Source organism: Rana temporaria, chromosome 1 (genome assembly GCF_905171775.1).
Source record: "Rana temporaria chromosome 1, aRanTem1.1, whole genome shotgun sequence".
Taxonomy (NCBI): Eukaryota; Metazoa; Chordata; class Amphibia; order Anura; family Ranidae; genus Rana; species Rana temporaria.
This window is the reverse complement of record NC_053489.1, coordinates 211,386,580-211,409,660: the sequence shown is the minus strand read 5'-3', so window position 1 is coordinate 211,409,660 and position 23,081 is coordinate 211,386,580. Positions and strand designations below refer to the sequence as shown.

General features: G+C 44.4%; 2 protein-coding genes across 3 annotated transcripts in view; one reads left to right on the top strand and one right to left on the bottom strand.

Annotated features, from left to right (window-relative positions):
* The first annotated feature begins 970 nt into the window (after positions 1-970).
* CHCHD10 (coiled-coil-helix-coiled-coil-helix domain containing 10) lies at positions 971-10,709 on the top strand. The gene is made up of 4 exons (XM_040349024.1): positions 971-1,151; positions 3,938-4,151; positions 8,131-8,290; positions 10,555-10,709. Exons 1-4 carry the CDS (start codon positions 1,108-1,110, stop codon positions 10,572-10,574), a joined length of 438 nt encoding a protein of 145 aa, XP_040204958.1. The 5' UTR covers positions 971-1,107; the 3' UTR covers positions 10,575-10,709.
* Positions 10,710-16,538: 5,829 nt separating this feature from the next.
* C1H22orf15 (chromosome 1 C22orf15 homolog) overlaps positions 16,539-23,081 on the bottom strand; it is a 34,845-nt gene continuing 28,302 nt past the window's right edge. The window contains exons 4-5 of one of the 2 annotated variants that reach the window (XM_040349003.1): positions 21,767-21,841; positions 16,539-16,861 (exon numbers count right to left, since the gene is read on the bottom strand). In XM_040349003.1, the coding sequence (XP_040204937.1) occupies positions 16,716-16,861; positions 21,767-21,841 (221 nt within the window). In that variant the 3' untranslated portion in view covers positions 16,539-16,715. The remainder of the gene's footprint in view (positions 16,862-21,766; positions 21,842-23,081) is intronic. The other variant, XM_040349011.1, reaches the window with a different exon arrangement.

The window sequence follows — 23,081 nt, the reverse complement described above, 5'->3', positions numbered from 1 at the left end:
CCGCCATTTTATTCCCTAGGGTGTCTGCTAAAAAAAACATATATAATGTTTGGGGGTTCTGAGTAATTTTCTAGCAATAAAATAATGATTTGTACATGTAGGAGAGAAGTGCCAGAATAGGCCCGGTATATAGGTGGGTTTTAAAGCCCGGTATTGAAGTGGTTTCCTTTACAACCCGTTAAAGTTTTTTTTTTTTTATTTTGGATAGAGTAAGGGAGGGTTATAACACCTGTCAATTTTTTTGTTCTGCCATTTGTGTCCTATTGCGGAAATTTCCCTTTACTTCCTGTCCCATTGCCAAACAGGAAGTGAGAGGAAATCCTGATAAGGCAATCTTTTGGGGACCCCCAGGTCACCAGAACTAGTGTCCCAATTGGAGGATTTCCTCTCTATCATTTTTCTGGGGACAACCCAAACTTTGGGCTTTTCTTTTACTTTCACTTTCAATGATAATAGTAAACAGGACAAATAGAGGGGGGGGGATCTATCTAATGGGAACACAGGCAGCAATAAAAACTGACAGGTGTTCTAATCCATCTTCACTTCATCCAGAACCGAAAAAAAAACTTTTTTTTTTGCCTTAAAATACGGATCAATTGTATTTCCAATACTGTCAGTTGATTGCACATGTGTAGAATAATACCATGTGTTGCATTGTGTATTTTTTAACTGTTGATGAATTGCTTGTGAGCGCTTGTACCTAAATCAATCACAAATCGCTAAGGACACCTTTGGCGCTAAACTACAAATCTGTACATTAAATAATCATTTATTTATTACAATGCTTGCACTACTCTACTAGTTACATTTCATAAAAGACAGGAGTATTTTATATAGTTGTAAAAAAAAAAGAAGTAGAAACTAACACAGTGATGGTTTTATCCCAGCCTGCCTTGCCCTAACACACACACACACGCACACACACCTCTAACCCTCAGTGCAGCTAATCCTGGAGCAGTCTGCTTCTATTCCAGAGATAGGGCACTTGCAGGTTCTGACGTCATCAGCAGTCGCCCACTGGAGGCTTCCAGAAATCAGCCCGGTAAGAAGAGTGCTGGCAGCTGTCAGTGTGACCCAGAGCTAGTATAAGTCCCAGCAGAGGTCATCATGCCCCGAGGTAGTCGCAGTGTCTCTTCTCGCCAAGCTGCCAGGTAAGATCTGATCTGCCATTCTTCTCCTGAGATAGAACATCACAAGGTCACAGGGACAATGTCACTACCACAAGGGGACAGACTGGGGAAGTTACACAGGGACTACATGGCTGATTGTAATTTGTGGGACAGACTGGGGAACACAGGGACTACATGGCTGACTGTGATCTGTGGGACAGACTGGGGAACACAGGGACTACATGGCTGACTGTGATCTGTGGGACAGACTGGGGAACACAGGGACTACATGGCTGACTGTGATCTGTGGGACAGACTGGGAAACACAGGGACTACATGGCTGACTGATCTGTGGGACAGACTGGGGAACACAGGGACTACATGGCTGACTGTGATCTGTGGGACAGACTGGGAAACACAGGGACTACATGGCTGACTGTGATCTGTGGGACAGACTGGGGAACACAGGGACTACATGGCTGACTGTGATCTGTGGGACAGACTGGGGAACACATGGACTATATATGACTGACTGATCTGTGGGACAGACTGGGGAACACATGGACTATATATGACTGACTGATCTGTGGGACAGACTGGGGGACACAGGGACTATATATGACTGACTGATCTGTGGGACAGACTGGGGGACACAGGGACTATATATGACTGACTGAACTGTAGGACAGACTGGGGGACACAGGGACTACATGACTGACTGTGATTTGTGGGACAGACTGGGGGACACAGGGACTATATATGACTAAGGATGAGCTCTGGCGTGTTTGCATGGTACACGTGCAGAGCCCGCCAGCAAGTGTGCACGGCTCTGCGCTAATCACAGCCAGGGAGACATTTCCCGATCTCTGCTGCCGAGCATCGGGACAATGTCTCCCTGGCTGTGATTAGCCCAGTGTTGTGCGGGCTCTGCATGTGTACCATGCGAACACGCTGGAGCTCATCCTCATAGATGACTATCTGATCTGTGGGACAGACTGGGGAACACAGGGACTATATATGACTGACTGATCTGTGGGACAGACTGGGGGACACAGGGACTACATGACTGACTGTGATTTGTGGGACAGACTGGGGACACAGGGACTGTATGGCTGACTGCTCATACAGGCTCTAGAAGTATCCATTGAGCACCGTGATTTGTTCAGTGGTGCTTCTAGAACTGGGTAGTGTCTGCTTAGGTCACAAGTATTGAAGGTCACACAGACACCAGTTTCCCCAAACAAAATACACATTGGGGAATTTATCATACTGGAGCAAATGTACATGGCAACCAATCAGCTTTTAGCTTTCTTTTTCAAAGCTTACGTTGAAGATAAAAGCTGATTGGTTGGCATGCACAGCTATTACAATATGATCGATGCCCACTGTTTGGAAGTTTCGTAGTGGCAAAATGAATACTTTAAAAGCTTGTAGAAGTATACAGCTTAGTTTGGAAGTGCAATTACTAGTGCTGTTGCAGATGGTTTTAAAGCTGATCTCTAACCAGGGGGAATGGTATATCATTAAAATCAGGGATCGACAAATCCCGGTCGCCAGGCCATGGCGACCAGAAATAGTGTCCTGGCGACTTGGCTTGGAATGTAGGAATTTGTTTTTTTTTGTGAGCTGGCACCATCTGGTGGTGAGCCGTTGGTATTACAAGTTATTACCACCAGATGTGTGAGCTGGCGCCATCTGGTGGTGGCCGTTGGTATTACAAGTTAAGCATTACAAGTTGAACAGCAATTCTAATGTCATTTTTCACTATTTTCACTGTCATCTTCTTCCCTCTAATTAGAACCCCCAAACATTATATATATTTTTTTATCCTAACACCCTAGAGAATAAAATGGCGATTGTTGCAATACTTTCTGTCACGCCGTATTTGCGCAGCGGTCTTACAAGCACACTTTTGTTGGGGAAAAAATTACACTTTTTTTTTAATTAAAAAATAAGACAACAGTAAAGTTTCCCCATTTTTTTTTTTAATATTATGAAAGATAATGTAACGCCGAGTAAATTCATACCCAACATGTCACTCTTCCAAATTGTGTTCGCTCGTGGAATGCCGACAGACTTTTACCCTTTAAAATCTTCATAGGCAACGTTTAAAAAAATCTACAGGTTGCATGTTTTGAGTTACAGAGGAGGACTAGGACTAGAATTATTGCGCTCGCTCTACCAATCGCGGCGATACCTCACATGTGTGGTTTGAACACCGTTTACATATGTGGGCGCTGCTCGCGTATGTGTTCGCTTCTGTGCGCAAGCTCGTCAGGACGGGGTGCGTTTTCTGGCTCCTAACTTTTTTAGCTGGCTCCTAGATTCCAAGCAAATTTGTCAAACCCTGCATTAAATACAGGGCTTGACAAATTTGCTTTGAATTTAGGAGCCAGATAAAAAAATTCAGGAGACAGTTTTTCAAATCGGAACCCATAAATGACCACTGCAGTCCACAAAGCGTCACCACTAGATGTGCAAAGTTAGTAGAGACATATCCCAAGAGACTAAAGGCTGTAATTAAAGCAAAAGGCGGTTCAACAAAGGGGGTGATCCTTTTTCCAACTCAGTGATTCCGATTTTAATATTATTTATTTTTTATTCTGACATGTTGGTGTTATATCTTTCACTTGGATGTTATAAGCTGCACTAGTAACTACAGCTGGATAAAACAAAGACTGTGTCTGTCTTCATTTCAGGCTGCAAAGCAACAAAATGTTATTATTTTTAAGGGGGGGGGGGTGATTCTTTTCTATACCCAGTTTATAATTACAGATTTAATCCAATACAAGTCTAATAGTAATATTTTTATTTATTTCTCTGAACAGCCCAGCAGCTTCTCATGCACCGGCTCCAGCGCACCCACCGCCCTCGGCTGTGGCCGCAGCTCCAGCTCCGTCTCAGGGGCCCGGGCTGATGGCTCAGATGGCTACTACAGCAGCCGGGGTAGCTGTGGGCTCCGCAGTGGGCCACGTTCTTGGTGGAGCCCTTACTGGCGCTTTCAGTGGAGGAAGCTCGGAGCCAGCAAAGCCCGCTGTACAGGTCAGTAATACCTAATTGTATGTAAGGTGTGATACTTCTGATTACTGGCCATGTGTAAGGAAACGCGTGGGGCTGTTTGCTCCTGAAATCTGAGTCTGGTCTTGGGAGTCCTCAACAAGTGGAGGCTTGTTATACTTATATACTGTCTTTTAAAAAGAGATCAATGTGTCCATGATATGTGCTATATAGCGTAAATATTCTTAAAACCAATTCCTATGCTTACTAACCTGTGTAGGAAAGTTGTATGTACTTATTTTCAGGCCGCTTTAGTCCTGTTACATGATCTTCCTGTGTCGGCTAGAGCAGCTGCAGGGGAGAGGAGAGAGAGAGAGAGAGCACTCTGACAACTGCTATTAAGGCCTGGAGTGGTGATGTCACCCATCTGGAGTGGTGATGTCACCCATAGGTTTCAATGGAAACCAAGTGTATAGGTGCTGCAACCTTCCCACGTAAAGGCTCTGCCCGGTGCTCAGACCTTGAGGCTGCTGCCACCTCCAGTGTACCAGAATAAGTCATGGCCATGACTAAGGACTAACATCCGAAACGCGTAGGCTGTTTTACAGCTCTGTACATGTATTTAAAAAAGGAATACTATTTTGGATGTCATCCTGAGTGCTGACCATCCCTTTCCTTGCATAGGTTTCAATGACCTATCCATTGTCGGTGCGCCCTCTTCTCCCCTGAAACTGCGCTGACTGACAGGGGAGCCGAATCACATGACCACATCGGAGTGGCCTGAAGATAGGTAAGTATATACAGTACATCTCTATGGGTTAAAGCGGCGTTCCACTGAAAAGTGGCACTTCTGTTTATCGATCTCCCCCACCCCCCCTCCGTTGCCACATTTGGCACCTTTCAGGGAGGGGGCAGTTATCTGTTTTTGACAGGTACCCCTTCCTCTCTTCTGAGGATTGTGCCGCTTCACCGTCCCTCGGAAGTTTGGCCTCCCTCCTCCACCGCCATGCCAATTAGTGCAGCATGCTTCACGCATGCTGCGCTAGGGACCCGGCCATAAAGCCTCAAGGCTTTAATGCTGGGTTCCCTTAAAGAGGAAGTAAACCCAAAAAAAATTTTTTTCCTGTAAGAAAAAAAAAAACCCTGCAAGAAAAAGGCATAATGAGCTAGTATGCATAGCATACTAGCTTATTATGTGCCACTTACCTGAGATCGAAGCGCTCCTCGTTCCCCCTCCGCCACCATGTCCCCTTGGAGCGCCTTCCTTGTATCGTTGCTCTGGCGCTGTGACTGGCCGGAGCGGCGATGACGTCACTCCCGCACATGCGCGCGCGATCCCTGCACATGCGCAGGTTTCCGGCATTATCCCATTCAGAAAACCAGCACGCTCAGTGCTATGGCGCACACGCATCGTAGACACCGGTGCAGTGTTTTCTGCAAATATCTCCTTAACCGGCAGCCCCAGTACCAGGAAGGACTTTTAGTTATGGGGGGTTCAGCTTTAAGTGTTTCTAGTTTCTCCATTCTGCCGTCTCATTGTGGACGACACGTGAGGATTGTGTTATGTAATCTGTGTAGAATGCTTACCTTGGCAGTCACATGTCTCCCCAAGGACGTCATGTCCTCCCCGGAGCTAACCTTCACTTATATGTACAATGTGTGTAGTACTATGGAGCTTTCCATAAAGTATATAAAGTGTTGGCTGGTAGACATTTTCTCTCATTTTCCAAGCAGCTGCAGAACTGTTGGTCATTTTGCTTTGGGCAATAAAGAGCCTTTTCTTTCTGACACTTGTTAGACATCATGTTTGTTGTTCTCGGTATTAGAATTAGACATGTTTTTTTATTATATTGAATACCACCCATGCGGTAGAAGTAGCCATACACATTTAGATTTGGACAATCAATCGATTGTTCTATCCACACTGAACGGCATGAATGGAGGAGGAATCTGCACTGCCAGCAACAGGGATTTTATCTATTAGGACACGCCCCCTGTTCAGCCAATCATTTTCCACCCCGATCAGCCGATTATTTTTTTTTTTTTTTTTTTTTTTTTTAAATCAACGCTTGTCAGTCCACGGCTCTAATTATGGCAGATTCAGCAGGTATTGTGAAAATGTCACTTTCAGTTTTTTTTTTTAAGTGTTATTCCCTTTTAAAGCAATATTTAGACAAAAAAATACATTTTTATATTGCAGCTTACCAATCATTAGATGTGGTGGCTGCATTTGTTTTCTCTTTTTTTTTTTTTTTTAGGCTTTTTCCTCTCTGTTTTCACCTGGTGATCTGGCTGGTAACACGCCTCCTATATTTTAGTGCCCTCCCACTCTGGAGGAATGAGCACAGGGGCCACCTTTTGAAGAGTAGCTTTGTCATCCTGGGGGATTGGGGAATATTAGATTTAATAGCAGATTTAGATTTGCAATTGCGACAAGAAATTGTGACCTGATGCCTGCACCCGTCGGTAATTGAGGCCTTGAAGCCGCGGGCTCAATTACCGGCAACCATGGGCCCGCCGCGAACGCGCGGAAGGGGAGGTGGGGGCGCACGGAGGCACAGGATTCTGTGTCTTTGTGTTCCCCCGCGACGGCCGGTAATTGAGGCCGCGGCCTTGTGAAGTCCCAAGCTCTTTCTTCTGTGAGCTGGCGCCATCTGGTGGTGGCCATTGGCATTACAATTAAACAGCAATTGTAATATGTCATTTTTCACTATTTTCACTGCCATCTCCTTCCCTCTAATTAGAACCCCCAAACATTATATATATTTTTTATCCTAACACCCTAGAGAATAAAATGGCGATCATTGCAATACTTTCTGTCACGCCGTATTTGCGCAGCGGTCTTACAAGCGCACTTTTTTGGGGAAAAAAACACTTTTTTAAATGAAAAAATAAGACAACAGTAAAGTTATCCCAATTTTTTTTTTATATTGTGAAAGATAATGTTATGCCGAGTAAATTGATACCCAACATGTCACGTTTCAAAATTGCGTCCGCTCGTGGAATGGCAACAAACTTTTACCCTTTAAAATCTCCACAGGTTGCATATTTTGAGTTACAGAGGAGGTCTAGGGCTAGAATTATTGCTCTCGCTCTAACGATCGTGGCGATACCTCACATGTGTGGTTTGAATACCGTTTACATATGTAGACGCTACTCACGTATGTGTTCGCTTCTGCGCGCTAGCTTGGCGGGACGGGGTGCGTTTTCTGGCCCCTAACTTTTTTAGCTGGGTCCTAGATTCCATATTTGTCAAACCCTGCACTAACAAATTGAAGCTAAACTCCAACTAACACTTTTTTAAGCAGTTACAGCAACTGTTTTGTTCTTTTAGGGATAAAAGTGTTACACATATAAATTAAAAGCTGATCATTGTAAGCACTCCTGTCGGTGGTAAATGGTTTGTCTCAGCTTTCGAACTGCTACAACTGCAGGACAGCTTGTTCTGTTGAAAAACCACAGACTTATTGGCAGGATCGCCAGGTGAAAATAAAGGAAAGATAGCCTAAAAAAAGAAAGCAAATGCAGCCACATGTCCAAAATTGGTTAAGACCCCTTTCACACTGGGGCTGCCCATTCTTTCGCAGATAAGGGCCCCACTAGCGTCTTTTAACCCCAAAGAAGGGGTTAAAAACATTGTGTCGCTTCTCAGGCGATTCAGAAGCGCTACCCATTCATTCCAATGGGCATGGCGTTTTGGGAGCGCTAAATACAGCGCTCCCAAACCGCCCCAAAGATGCCGCTTGCAGAACTTTTTGGAATGCTTTGTGTGATGCAGTTTTCCGCCATTGCCTTACAATTTATTGCGCAACAATCGCAGCAAAACCGTACTAAAAATGAATGGCACCCAAACATGCACGGTGCATTTTTTCCACAGGTGCAGTGCGATTTGAAATCGCGGGCAGAGTTGCGGTTGTGAAATAAACGCAGTGACCCAAAACAGTTAACAAGATTTTATTTTGTATTCGTCTACCCTCAACAATTCTAATTGGCTCTGACTGTTCTTTGTTGTTTTTTCCCATAGGAGGCCCCAAAGCCCCCCACCTACGCCCAGCAGCCACAGTCTACTTATGGCCCCTGCCATTATGAACTGAAGGAATTCTTGAACTGTGCTGCCAATAATGATGACCTGGTCCTGTGTGAGGGATTTAGCGAAGTCCTAAAGCAGTGCAAACAAAACTATGGTGAGTTATGAGGGAGGAAGGGGAACTTGTATGGGATTGTTTTCATATATCCTTGTACTGATTGTTTTTGCAGTTGGAAATCCCTAATAGGTGAATAGACTAATGGTTCCTTAGGAGGATGTAAATAAAAGTCTCTTTCCTGGGTTGTGTAGGCAACATATTGAAAACAATGTTTTGGTAGATTGTTACTAGAGATGAGCAAATCATGGAAAATCTCCTCCTGTGATTGAGTGGAGCTGTCCCCATCGGTCTCTTATCCGGGATAATAGGTGGACTGGTAAAAAGCAGCTTAATGGACCATCTAGCACTGGGCTCTCAAACTGGCGGCCCTCCAGCTGTTATGAAACTACAAGTCCCATGAGGCGTTGCAAGGCTGCCAGTTACAAGCATGACTCCCACAGGCAGAGGCATGATGGGACTTGTAGTTTCGCAACAGCTGGAGGGCCGCCAGTTTGAGACCCCTGAAGCAGGTCACTGTTCTGTTTGCAGGATGGCAGCAGGACCCCATCAACATGAAGCATAGATTGCTTCCTTATTCTGCTCATTACACACTCTACAATCTGTCTGTACAATCTCCTAAACTCTCAAGCCAGTCTACTTACCAGTAGGACAAGCCTTTGCACTACATAGTTGTTGGTGGAAATATAAGATTGTAAAGTCAGATTGTAACGTTTCTTGAGCTTTTGGCAACTTGGGTCACAAGGGTAGAAATTCTTGCTCCATAACACTCACAACTACTCCGGTCACCCCCTTCCTCTATCCCAGGGATATGCAATTAGCGGACCTCCAGCTGTTGCAGAACCAAGAGTCCCATGAGGCATAGCAAGACTCTGACAGCCACACGCATGACACCCAGAGGCAGAGGCATGATGGGACTTGTAGTTTTGCAACAGCTGGAGGTCCGCTAATTGCATATCCCTGCAGTCTATCCTATGCTCTCCTACTTACATCTTCAACCTTCCCCTCCCCTCTAAGGCAGGCATAGATCACCCCCATACTTAAAAAGCCCTCACTGGACCCCACAGACCTAAACATTTTAAGACCCATCTCATTGCTCCAATTACGCCCAAAATATTTAGAACACTTAGGCCCCATACACACGATAGAATCCATCCGCTGAAAAATCCCAGCGAATGGGTTTCAGCGGATAGATTCTATGGTGTGTACAATCCAGCGGATCTGTTTCCGCGGATTTTTCTCCCCTGGGATGGATTTCCAGCAGATAAATATTTGATGACATGTCTTCAAATCTATCCGCTGGAATCCATCCCAACGGATTGATCCGCTGGTCTGTACAGACTCACCGGATCAATCCGTCCAAAGGGATCCCCCGCATGCGTCGTTATGATTCGACGCATGCGTGAAAATTCCTTATATGACTGCGTCGCGCACGTCGCCGCGTCATCATCGCGGCGACGGCGCGACACGTCATCGCCAGAGGATTTCTGCACGGATTTCGATTCGATGGTGAGTACACTCCATCGCATCAAAATCCTCAAGAGGATTTATCCGTGGAAACGGTCCGCTGGACCGTATCCGCGGATAAATCCTCCCGTGTGTACGGGGCCTTAGGCCTCGTACACACGATAGGTTAACCAGAGGACAACGGTCTGAAGGACCGTTTTCATCGGTCAAAACCGATCGTGTGTGGGCGCCATAGGTTATTTAATCATAGGTTAAAAAAAAGCCGACTTGCTTTAAAATTAACCTATGGATTCCTAACCGATAGGTCAAAACCGATCGTTGGTAGGCACGACCATCGGTTAAAAATCCACGCATGCTCAGAATCAAGTCGACGCATGCTTGGAAGCATTGAACTTCGTTTTTTTTCAGCACGTTGTGTTTTACGTCACCGCGTTCTGACACGATCGTTTATTTAACCTATGGTGTGTGGGCGCGACTGATCCTCAGTCAGCTTCATCGGTTAACCTACGACAACGGTCCTTCAAACTGGTGTCCTCTGGTTAACCTATTGTGTGTACGAGGCTTTAGACTTAATGTACACGGGATGTTTTACAACCTCTCCTGAACGATTTAACTTGATAGATGGTAACCAACGTTTAAAAAATGTCAAATATGTATCTCCATTAAAACAGCCTGTAAACAATAAAACGGCTAAATGCAAGTTACCGCATTTACAAGCTGTTACAGGCAAAGTATACGGACAGTAATACCCATAGTAGTAGACATGGACAGGGGTGTATGGTATGCTTTGCTGTCTTCATGGTCTCCTCAATGTCATTTTTCATTTGTGCTTTCTGCAGGTATCTCTTCCCTCATTTAATAGTCTTCTGGATCCTCGCTGGACAGTGAAAAGCCATATCTCAGCAGCAGTATATTTTAATTCTCTACCCACTACATGCCCAGGGAAGTTACCTTTCAGTAGAATATTTAATAAATATATTTCTATTTTAATTAAGCTTTAATTGTTGTGTGTGATTTATTTGTAAAACTCATAGCATAGTGTGGTTTTAAAATCGGCGACAAAATGATTTAATAAAATAGGATAAGATCAACAGGTTCTGGGTGCTGGTCTTCAGCTGTCTTTATTGGCTGTCGCAGGCTGACATTATTCGTGCGCATGCATGTGCAACTCGGTTTACTCAGGAATGCTGCAAGTAGGCAGGTAGATGTATTTGGTTGCAGAAGAGACATTGCATGTCTGCTCTGCTACAAAGAACTGGTCTGCCTGCAGACCATCTGAACGGGCGCTCCATACACTTCTATGGAGCGTCGGATGTCCGCTCACACCCGATCAGCCCCGATCCGATCCTCTCCGCTAAAATGTGACAGATGCAAACCCTATTTTGCATCCATCTGGGGGATCGGATAAAAAAAAAAAACAGATGGTTGGTTTTCATCCGATCCACCATAGGGGAGAGCAGAGATCTGACTGGTTCGCCTCTGCACAGTGTGCAGAGACAGACCTGTCATCTTCTGGCTCAGCGGGGATCAACGGAATTAAAATATGATCCTCACGGGATCCGCATGTGTGAAAGAGGGCTTGGATTCAGCATCCAAACTTTTGATGCTTGGCCAAACCACCTCAAACTGAACCCAGGTAAGTTTGGCTCAATCCTAGTCAAAAGACTCTACATGTAATGCCCTGTACACACTATCGGTCAATCCGATGAGAACGGACTGATGGAAAAAAACATCAGTTAACCGATGAAGCTGACTGATGATCAGTCGTGCCTACACACCATCAGTTAAAAAAACGATTGTGTCAGAACGCGGTCACGTAAACCACGTACGATGGCACTATAAAGGGGAAGTTCAAATCCAATGGCGCCACCCTTGGGGCTGCTTTAGCTGATTTCGTGTAAGTAAAAGACGATTCACGCTTTTCTGTCTGTTACAGCGTGCTATCTCCATAACGAACGCTAGTTTTACCAGAACGAGCGCTCCCGTCCCCTAATTTAGTCTGAGCATGCGTGGATTTTTAACCGATGGACATGCCTACAAACGATCGTTTTTTTTTTTTTTTCCCATCGGTTAATTTTAAAACAAGTTTCACGATCGGTTTGGTCTGATGAAAACGGTCCATCAGACCATTCTCATCGGATTGACCGATCGTGTGTACGCGGCATAACAGAGAGGTGGTAGACAATGGGGTTGATTTACTAAAGGGAAATCCACTTGGCACTATAAGTGCACTTGGAAGTGCAGTCGCTGTAGATCTGAGGGGAAGCTCTGAAATTAGGAGAAGCTCTGATGATTTTATCATCCAATCATGTGCAAGCAAAAATGCTGTTTTTTATTTTCCTTGCATGTCCCCCTCAGATCTACAGCGACTGCACTTGAAAGTGCACTTGCGGGGCAAAGTGGATTTGCTTTTCGTAAATAACCCTCAATGTCAGAGTAAAGCAAAGCGGACGGCAGTGTAGCTCTCACATGGTGTCACAGCCTGGGAAAGATTTACTAGAACTGGTGTAGCTGTGCATAGTAATCAATCGGCTTCTAAGCCTAATTGAACAAGCTGAAGTTAGAAGCTGATTGGTTACTATGCACTATTGCACCAGTTTTAGTAAAGCCCCTCCCCATAGTGAGGAGGATAGGATCAACTTCTTTGTGCTATGGAAGATCTCACAAGAGCCTGGATACTGGGGACTAATATGTGTGCTGGTATGTATGTATGTATGTACATTCTGTTATTTAGCATCCAAAGGGTAAAACACGACCACAGGGGCATTTGAGCCTAATCAGCCTCTAGGATTTATAAGGAAAAGACACACATGGATGGATCTGACTAATCCCGATTCTGGTGTGACGCCAGAAAAGCCATAAGAACCACAATGGATCAGCACTGTTCTGCTTCCTATTACAGTATATATAATAAATAATGAACATGACATTAATATACCATCATTAAAATGTATTTCACTATATTAAAATAAAAATAAAAGTTTATGTATCAAAGAATACAGTATAATAAAATATTATATACGTACAAGGAGATAAAACCATCCACAGTAAATATCCTCCAAATATATAAATTCATAAATGGTGCACCAAATGAGGAAAGATTGCAACATTGTAAACGGATATAATGTAATAAATCAAGACAAGTCCTGAAATAACCTTTCCGGAATGGAAGCTCATATCTACCATCTAGTGGTAGAAATAAATATTGCAGTTGAAATGTGAAAAAATAAATATGCTTTTAGGTAAACTGATAAAATTCTAATACTAGGAATATTACAGTTTTAGTCAGATATGATGTTGATCATATATATATATATATATATATATATATATATAGATAGATAGATAGATAGATAGATAGATTTCTGTACTGTGTATATTTTAGGTTTTTCACCTTAGAGTCCAAAAGCTGATCTTTCGTTACTGTATGTCAGAAGACTAAAGCCTCATACACACGATTGGATTTTCCGCAGACAAAGAGTAGGATTTTGTCCGAAGGGCGTTGGCCTGGAATTTGTCTTGCCTACAAACGGCACACAATTGTCGGCCAACAAACACAAAACAATGTGTTTTTTTTTCAGCTCTTTAGCGCTACCTTTTGGACGCCTTCTGCTAATGTCATTTTTGGTGAGCATTGATTCAGAGTATGCGTGTTTGTACTTTGGACTTTTCTCTGATGCTTGTTTACACACAATCGGAAAATCCGACAACACACAATTGTCCACGGAAAATTTTAAAGCATGCCATCCAACATTTGTCTGCAGAAAATCTGACAACAATTGTCCGATGGAGCGTAGAAACGGTTGGATTTTCCACCAATAGCCTGTCGTCGCACAAATCCCTTCAGAAAATCCGATCATGTGTATGAGGCTTACTGTAAGACCCCTTTCCCACTCCCAGTTTTCAGGCATTTTAGCGCTAGAAATAGCGCCTATAAAGCTGCTGAAAACTGCCTCCCATTCATTATAATGAGTGCTTTCACACCCGGGCGGTGTGCTTGTGGGACGCTCGGGAAAAGTCCTGCAAGCAGCATCTTTGGGGTGGTTTGGGAGAGCTGTATACAGCGCTCCCAAAATGCCCCTACCCATTGCAATGAATGAATGGGACCTTAGATTGTAAGCTCCATGAGGGCAGGGACTGATGTGAATGTACAATATATACGTAAAGCGTTGCTATATATGAGCCTGAAATAAATTAAATACAATGGGCCAGATCCACAAAGAAGTTACGGCGGCGTATCTATTAATACGCCGCGTAACTTCTAGGATGCCCCGTCGTATCTTTGTTTTGTATCCACAAAACAAGATACGACTGAATGGGGGCTAGATCCGACTGACGTACGTCTTAGTACGCCGTCGGATCTTAGGTGCATATTTACGCTGGCCGCTTGGTGGCGCTTCCGTTGATTTCCGCGTAGAGTATGCAAATTAGCTAGATACGCCGATTCTCAGAACGTACGTCCGGCCGGTGCATTTTTTTACATCATTTACGTAAGGCTTTTTTCGGCGTAACGTTACCCCTGGGTCTATGAGGCGTACGCAATGTTAAGTATTGACGTCGGGCCAGCGTCAAATTTTCCGTCGTGTACGCTGTTTGCGTAAAACATTCGCGAATAGGGCTTTGCGTAAATTACGTTCACGTCGAAAGCATTGACTATTTGCGACGTGATTTTGAGCATGCGCACTGGGATACCCCCACGGACGGCGCATGCGCCGTTAAAAAAAAAAAAAAAACGTATTTTATGTGGGGTCAAGTTGAATTAACATAAAACACGCCCACATCTTTGTCATTTGAATTCCGTGCCCTTACGCCGACACATTTACGCTACGCCGCCATAACTTTAGATGCAAGTGCTTTGTGAATACAGCACTTGCCCCTCAAAGTAGCGGCGGCATAGCGTAACTATGATACACTACGCCTGCTTAAAATTACGCCGATCTACGTGGATCTGGCCCAATCAATTGTTTGGATCTTATTTTGATGGTAGTGTGAAACTTTTGAAGAGAAGTTTGATTTTTATGTGGCTTCCCTAGTAAAAGACATAAAAAAAGGCATCTAAATAAACATCCAACGACATTTATGATCAAGGAGTTTACTGGTACCAGAGAGACGGTCACAAATGTTCTAAAAAAATACATTTATTACAAAATCCAGTAACTTTTTTTCAAAATGTGACTTAGGCCATAGACAATAATAGGTTAACTTTGATGTATATTTTCAAGAAGTCAAACCTCTTTTTAAGATGACCTCTGAAATATACAGCAAAGTTAATCTATTATTATCTATGGATATGGCCTAAGTCACATTTTATGTTTTTTTGTCTCTGCTTAAATAGTTTTTACTGGATTTTGTAATAATATTTTTGTGACTGTCTCTCTCTGGTACCAGTAAAGTCCTTGATCAGAAATGTTTTTGGTGGTGGGTAATATTTATGGGTGAGGTACCCTTGTAACAAGCTGGCTTTCTATATTATTTGCACAGTGGAACCTTGGATTACGAGCATAATTCTTTCCAGGAGAATGCTTGTAATCCAAAGCACTCGCATATCAAAGTGAGTTTCCCCATAGAAGTAAATGAAAACAAAGATAATTCGTTCTGCATTGACTTCTATGGCATGCAATACCGCATGTGGCCAGAGGTGGGCGGAGGGGCGCCGGAGAGCCTCGGAAATACCTAGGGACAGCTCGGCTTATCGCGGAAACCCTTGGAAAGGCTCAGAAACACTCGGGAATGGAGTGTTTCTGAGATTTTCCGAACCGTTCCGAGTGTCACCGGCGCCCCTGCACCTCTGGCCAAAAGCGGTACTGCACACCTGCTTGAATTCTGCTCGTGTTGCGAGACAATACTCGCAAACCGAGTTAGATTATTTATTTTTTAACCACTTAAGGACCCCTTTACGCCAATATACGTCGGCAGAATGGCACGGCTGGGCACAGGCACGTACGTCGCCTTTAAGAGCACAGCCGCGGGTCACGAGTGCGCCGCTCGCGACCTGGTCCTATTCTCCGGGACCGCGCCCGCGGACCCGATCACCGCCGGTGTCCCGTGATCGGGTCACAGAGAGGAAGAACAAACCTTCCCTGTTCTTCCTAGTGTGGCTGTCAGTGATCGTCTATTCCCTGTGTTAGGGAACGACGATCAGTGACGTCACACGCACATCCATGCCCCTCACAGTAAGAACACTCCCTCAGAACACACTTAACCCCTACAGCGCCCCCTCCTGGTAAACCACTTCACTGCCAGTGTCATTTTCACAGTAATCAGTGCATTTTTATAGCACTTTTCGCTGTGAAAATGACAATGGTCCCAAAATAGTGTCCGATGTGTCCGCCATAATGTCGCAGTCACGAAAAAAATCGCTGATCGCCGCCACTAGAGGTAAAAAAAAAAAAAATTAATAAAAAAAAAGCCATAAAACTATCCCCTATTTTGTAAACGCTATACATTTTGCGAAAAACCAATCAATAAACGCTTATTGCGTTTTTTTAAATTTTTTTTACCAAAAATATGAGAATACGTATCGGCCTAAACTGAGGGGAAAAATATTTTTTTTTGTATATTTTTGGGGATATTTATTATAGCAAAATGTAAAAAATATATATATTTTTTTTTAATTGTCGCTCTATTTTTGTTTATAGTGCAAAAAATAAAATCGCAGAGGTGATCAAATACCACCAAAAGAAAGCTCTATTCGTGGGAAAAAAAGGAAGCCAATTTTATTTGGGAGCCACGTCGCACGACCGCGCAATTGTCCGCTAAAGCGACGCAGTGCCGAATCGCAAAAAGGGGCCAGGTCCTTTACCTGCATATTGGTCCGGGTCTTAAGTGGTTAAAGTTGCTCGTCTTTCAAAACACTTGTTATCTGCGTTACTCGTAAACCAAGGTTCCACTGTATATTTAAATAAACATAATAACAAAATGAAATTGTCTCTGTCTAAGCTGTATATCTTCTCTATTGACTTTAGATCTGTTGATAGTCCCCAAAATGTACATCGGCTCTTCAGGTTGGCCGGCTCTTCTGCTGTGAAGCAGCTCTTGGTTTTGTAGGAGAAGTGAAAGGAGTTTCTTTGGAGGCTCGCAATTTCTTGTTGTTAGAATTGCGCATTTTGTCCCGCACATTAGGATTAGATAGCTTTTGTAGGCGTTCTGGCAAAGAAAAACATACATGGTAATCTTCATCTCTGGAATTACATATATTCATTATCAGAATTCAAGAAGTTAGGAGCCACCAAAATACTATACAGTAGTGCTCAATAGTAGGTAAAAGCCAAAAATTTTAATATTGTCTGGGTTACCAAATCCACTAATTTACAAAGTTTTAGCCCTCTTAGGGTCCTTTCACACGTGCGGACCGTTTTTTAGATCAGGTTTTTATCATCAGTTGATCCGTTTTTCATCCGTTTTCATCCGTTTTTTTTTTTTTTTGTTAGAACTTTATTTTTATTACATATTTTGATGAAAAACGGATGTTAGCGGATCGGATGTTAAACGGATCGTCCGCTAACATCCGTTTTTCGTCCGTTCTGTTTTTTTGACGGAAGAAAAATAGGGTTTTCTTCCGTTCAAAAAAACGGAGCTTAACGGAGACGGATGTTAGCGGATGCTCATCCGCTAACGTATGCTATCCCATTGGAAAGCATTGCAGTCCGTAAACGGACGTATGAAAAAACGCACGTGTGAAAGGACCCTTAGCTATCAAAACCGAAAAAAGGCAACAATTACCTGCTCTGTTCTGTTGCAGTGGATTTGCACAGAGCAGCCCGGATCCTCCTCTTCTCAGGTCCCTCTTCGGGGCTCCTGACCCCTCCCTCCTGTTCAGTGCCCCCACAACAAGCAGCTTTCTATAGGGGGAACTCAAGCCGAGACATGGAGCCCCAAACCGGCCACGCCCCCTTTCTGGCTAGCTGACTTTTATTGACATCAGATGGAGGTAATGGCGCCACTGCTGTGTCTCAGCCAATTAGGAAGGAGAATCTCGGACGGCTGAGACACTCATGGACATCGCTGGACAGAGAGGGACCTCAGGTAAGTTTTGGGGGGGGGGGGGGGCTGAGAGGAGCTGCTACACACATAAGGCTTTTTATCTTAATGTATAAGATGCATTAAGATAAAAAACCTTCTGCCTTTACAACCCCTTTACGAAGTATCCACAGACTTTTCTATTTGTGGACTTATTTCATTTTTTTTCCTTCAATTTTATTTTGCCCTTGGAGGGACGCTAATTCTATATGTGATACTGTATATAGAACACTAATAGTGTCACTCTTCAGTGTTTAGATTGCACTTTATTTATTGGTATTTTTGTGTTTTGACGCTGCATTATTTTGTTCTTAGTGGGAGCTATTTGCAATCAATCACAGCCAGTGAGGAAGGAGTGGGGGATGGGGCCAAGCCACTTTCTGTGTATCAATGGACATAGAGATCAGGGCTCGGGAGCAAGCAGGCGAGTGCCCTCTTGGCAAGCAGTGCTAGGGGGAGGTGCCAGTAGTGCCTGCGGGGGAACCCAGAAGAGGAGGATTGGGGCTGCTCTGTGCAAAAACCATTACACAGACCAGGTAAGTATAACATGTTTGCTTCAGCCCCAGGAGGTTTTAACCCCTTAATGACCAGGCCATTTTTTTTGCAATACGGCACTGCGTTACTTTAACCACTTAAGACCTGGACCATTATGCAGGTAAAGGACCTGGCCAGTTTTTGCGATTCGGCACTGCGCCGCTTTAACTGACAATTGCACGGTCGTGCGACGTGGTTCCCAAACAAAATTGGCGTCCTTTTTTCCCACAAATAGAGCTTTCTTTTGGTGGTATTTGATCACCTCTGCGGTTTTTATTTTTTGAGCTCTAAACAAAAATAGAGCGACAATATTGAATTTTTTTTTTATATTTTTAACTTTTTGCTATAATAAATATCCCCAAAAAAGATATAAAAAACATAATTTTTTCTCAATTTTAGGCCGATACGTATTCTTATACCTATTTTTGGTAAAAAAAATCGCAATAAGCGTTTATGGATTGGTTTGCGCAAAATTTATAGCGTTTACAAATTAGGGGATAGTTTTATGGAATTTTTATAAATTTTTTTTTTACTACTAATTGCGGCGATCAGCGATTTTTTTTCGAGACTGCGACATTATGGCGGACACATCGGACAATTTTGACACATTTTTGAGACCATTGTCATTTTCACAGCGAATAGTGCTATAAAAATGCACTGCTTACTGTGAAAATGACAATGGCAGTTTAGGAGTTAACGACTAGGGGGCGCTGTAGGGGTTAAGTGTGATCTCATGTGTGTTTCTAACTGTAGGGGGGGCGGGACTGGACGTGTGACGTCAGTGATCGTCGTTCCCTATATCAGGGAACAGACGATCACTGACATTGCCACAGTGAAGAACGGGGAAGGTGTGTTTACACACACACCTCTCCCCGTTCTTCAGCTCCTGTGACCGATTGCGGGACACCGGCGGCGATCGGGTCTGTGGGTCCCGCGGTCACGGAGCTTCGGACCCACGGCTGGGCTCTTAAAGGCGACGTACCTGTATGTGCCTGTGCCCAGCTGTGCCATTCTGCCGACGTATATCGGCGTTAGGCGATCCTTAAGTGGTTAAGTCCCTTTCACACTGGGGCGGTGGGTCGCCACTATTTTTAGCTTTTAACCCCCGCTAGTGGCCCAAAAAGGGTTAAAACCACCCGCGAAGCGACGTTGCAGCAGCGCTTTGCCGGTGGTATAGCCGCAGTGCCCATTCATTTCGATGGAGGAGGAGCAGAATGCACACCACTCCTTCACCGCTCCAAAGATGCTGCTAGCAGGACTTTTTTTACCGTCCTGCTAGCACACCGCTCCAGTGTGAAAGCCAGCAGCGGCTCTTTCAGGGCGCTTTGCAGGCGCTATTTTTAGCGTTATAGCACCTGAAAACTGCCTCAGTGTGAAATGGGTCTAACTGACAATTGCTGGTTGTGCGACGTTGTACCCAAATAAAATTGATGTCCTTTTTTTCCCCACAAACAGAGCTTTCTTTTGGTGGTATTTGATCCCCAATAGAGCCACTTTGCCGCAGTACATGTACGTTACGTGGCCAGCAAGTGGTTAATTAAAAAATAATCTAGCATTTACAATTGTTTTAAAGATTTTTAGATATTGTTTAAAATGTAACTCCATCTTTCGCAACATATTACATGTTGCACCCATATTTAACAGGTTGCTAAGCAACCCTCTCACCCCCAAGGTGCACCTCCCTATTTATTCAGCAAAAAAAAGAATGGGGATGGGAAACATGCATCCCTGTACCCTAATAAAATAATTTGCATGCCTTTTAATAGGTACTTTTGTAAAATGGGTTGCCACATTTTATAGGATTAAATCAAGCCCCTGTAATTCATCTGGTGTGGGAACAATAGACAGAGCTAAGCCCAGCCATGGTTGGGACTGCTGTGACCATGTTCCTCCATTGGATATTTCCGTTTCAATTGTTTTTATTGAAAAATTTACCTGGAAACATTCCAAAATCAATCCTTGCCATGCTCCAATCATGAAATTATTCTCCATTGGATATTTCTTGCTATATATCATCATTATTGTATGTTGATTTAGACTCCAATGACTACAGCTATACTAACTGTGGCGGTGCATCCATAGTGGGCGCAGGAGCGCAGCCCCCTCTTTCTCCTGCACCGCCACTGAAAGTCAACAATACATAGATTCATGCATTGCATGAATCTATGTATTGTCGCCGTCGCCGCTGCCGCCCACTATTCAGATGGCCAGCCCCCTGGTGAGCGCTGGCCATCTGAATAACAGCAGTTGGTTGGTTTTTGGAAGTGTTTATCAGAGCCAGCGGCTCTGATAGGCTTCCCGATTACAGCCTGTTGGCTCTAATCGACTTCCAAATAGTTAACCAGGGGTTAACACTGGTTAACACTGAGGCCCCGTACACACGACCAAGTTTCTCGGCAGAATTCAGCCAGAAACTCGGTCGGAGCTGGATTCTGCCGAGAAACTCGGTCGTGTGTACACTTTTCAGCGAGGAACCCGTCGAGGAACTCGTCGGGCCGAAAAGAGAACATGTTCTCTATTTCCTCGTTGTTCAATGAGGAAAGTCGGCCCGCCGAGCTCCTCGGCGGCTTCCACACTGAACTCGCCAAGGAACTCGATGTGTTTGGCACGTCGAGTTCCTCGGTCGTGTGTACGGGGCCTGACACGCGTCTCAGCCAATCAGGTTCACCGGGTCTGGTTACCGGTAACCTGATTGGCTGAAGCGTCATCAAGGGCGGGAGAAGACATCGAGGGATCGTGGAGGGAGGATGGCTGACCCCAGAAAGGTAAGTGCCGGGCGGGGGGAGGGAGCAATCTGGTGGTATTTGGAGGGGGGGGGAGCAATCTGGCAGCATTTTATGGGACAAACTGACGGTTTTTGAGGGCTCAAACTGGCGGCAATTGATGGGCACAGTGGTGACAATAATGGCATGGCACAGTGGCGACAATTAATGGCACAGTGGCTGTGTTTGATGGCATGGCACAGTGGCGACAATTGGTGGGCACATTGGCAACAATTGATGGGCACAGTGGCTGCGTTTCATGGCATGGCACAGTGGTGACAATTGATGGGCACAGTGGCGACAATTGATGGCACAGTGGCTGCATTTCATGACATGGCACAGTGGCTGCGTTTGGCATGGCACAGTGGCGACAATTGATGGCATGGCACAGTGGCGACAATTGATGGGCACAATGGCTGCGTTTGATGGGCACAATGGCTGAGTTTGATGGGCACAGTGGCTGCGTTTGAAGGGCACAGTGGGGCTGCAATTGATGTTTTTTTTTTTTGTTTGCGTTTTTTTGTTTGTTTGCGCCCCCCCAAAAATTTTGAGCACCAGCCGCCACTGTATACTACACATTACTATTTTCACAGGATTGTTTATTGTGTATAGTATATACACTTTCAACACCATAATGTTATTACATATGTACATACAGAATGTTCCATAAGTTACTGTTTCCATCCTTCTGTATGTGATAAGAATTTGAATGGTTGTTCATTTCGTTTGTTCTCACCTGCTAACTCTGGATGACGTTTCCACAGGTTCTCCAGCATAGATTCATAGCGGGCTTGCTCTGCTCCTTCTACTCCTACAGAGTTAATCACAGACAGCAACAGCAAAATTGTGGGGCACGAAATGTGGTTTATACATATAAAAAGGCACCACAGGGTATCTGCTGCCAATTTAGTCTGTCATTTAATGCCCATGATACGCAAACACAACTCTGATTAGACTAGAGATCTTTTCCTGATCATGAGCTGTAGGCACACTCATCCAACATTCCACGCTGGTCGTACATTGAATTTCGACTGGTTCCTGACGACCTGTCTGAAATTTGCTTCTTGGGTGGTCCTCTAAGCCCCCTCCAGCCTGACATAAAAAATCAGAGGAGCTGGGCGCAACATTGTCAGCGAAACAGCAACTGCATCCAACTAGATGCAGTCGCTATTTGTTTTTTTTTGACAGCCGGCAGCTGTCAGATTACATTAGCCCAGCAGGGTTATTTGTCCATCCTCCTTGTATAGCATGGATGGAGGAATCTGTTAGATATTTGGACTGAAGGATGGTCAACCTAATACTCTGAGCCAGCGCAATGCTGGTTATAAGGGCAAACATAATTTTCCCTTAAAGTGGTTGTAAACATCAGACCTAAAATATGAACAAAGCATGTCCCTCTATATAGGGCGTACTTGTCTCAATCCAGAGCACTAAGGCTCCATTCACATTGTAACGCTGCGTATGCGGCGTATTTTGCCGCGATTAGGTAACTTTTTTTTTTTTTAACAAAGAATATACATTGATGTCTATGGCCGAACGCCAATGCCGCCTGAAAAAAAGGGTCCGGGACTTGTTTTCAGGCGGCAGGCGTACGGCGTCTATGAGATGTGAACCATCTCATAGACATCAATGGAAATTCTCCCCTCCAGCGGCACGGGCGTCGCGCTTCAGGCGTTTTGTCGCCTAGGTGTGAATGAGGGCTAAGTGTAATTTCTGTCTGCTGCCTCATTCCTTTGCTAAAAGCAGGAGTCCCTTGTGACAAGTTTTCCTGATACCTAGAGAAAATGGTGACGGGAGAGAGCTGATTGACTGACTCAGCTCTGTTTCTGTGTGCTGTGTGAAGGGGGGTGTCCCTTTCCTCCAATCAGCTCTCTGAGCTCTCCTCACTGATGTAACTTCAGCTCTCTTCCCCCTGCTTTTCAGAGCTGAGAGATCCTGTGTAAATTCTGCACTTTGAATGGCTGTAGGGGAAAGAAGGCGGTACTGTGGATAAACGAGTACAACTTATGTCGGAGGATTTGTTTTGTCTCTGTGTATCATCTGAGGCCAGT

Coding starts and splice junctions, on each gene's coding strand:
- CHCHD10 (XM_040349024.1), top strand. CDS start 1,108: ATGCCCCGAGGTAGTCGCAGTGTCTCTTCTCGCCAAGCTGCCAG. Junction 1,152..3,937: donor TCTTCTCGCCAAGCTGCCAG/GTAAGATCTGAT, acceptor TTCTCTGAACAG/CCCAGCAGCTTCTCATGCAC. Junction 8,291..10,554: donor GCAGTGCAAACAAAACTATG/GTGAGTTATGAG, acceptor TGCTTTCTGCAG/GTATCTCTTCCCTCATTTAA.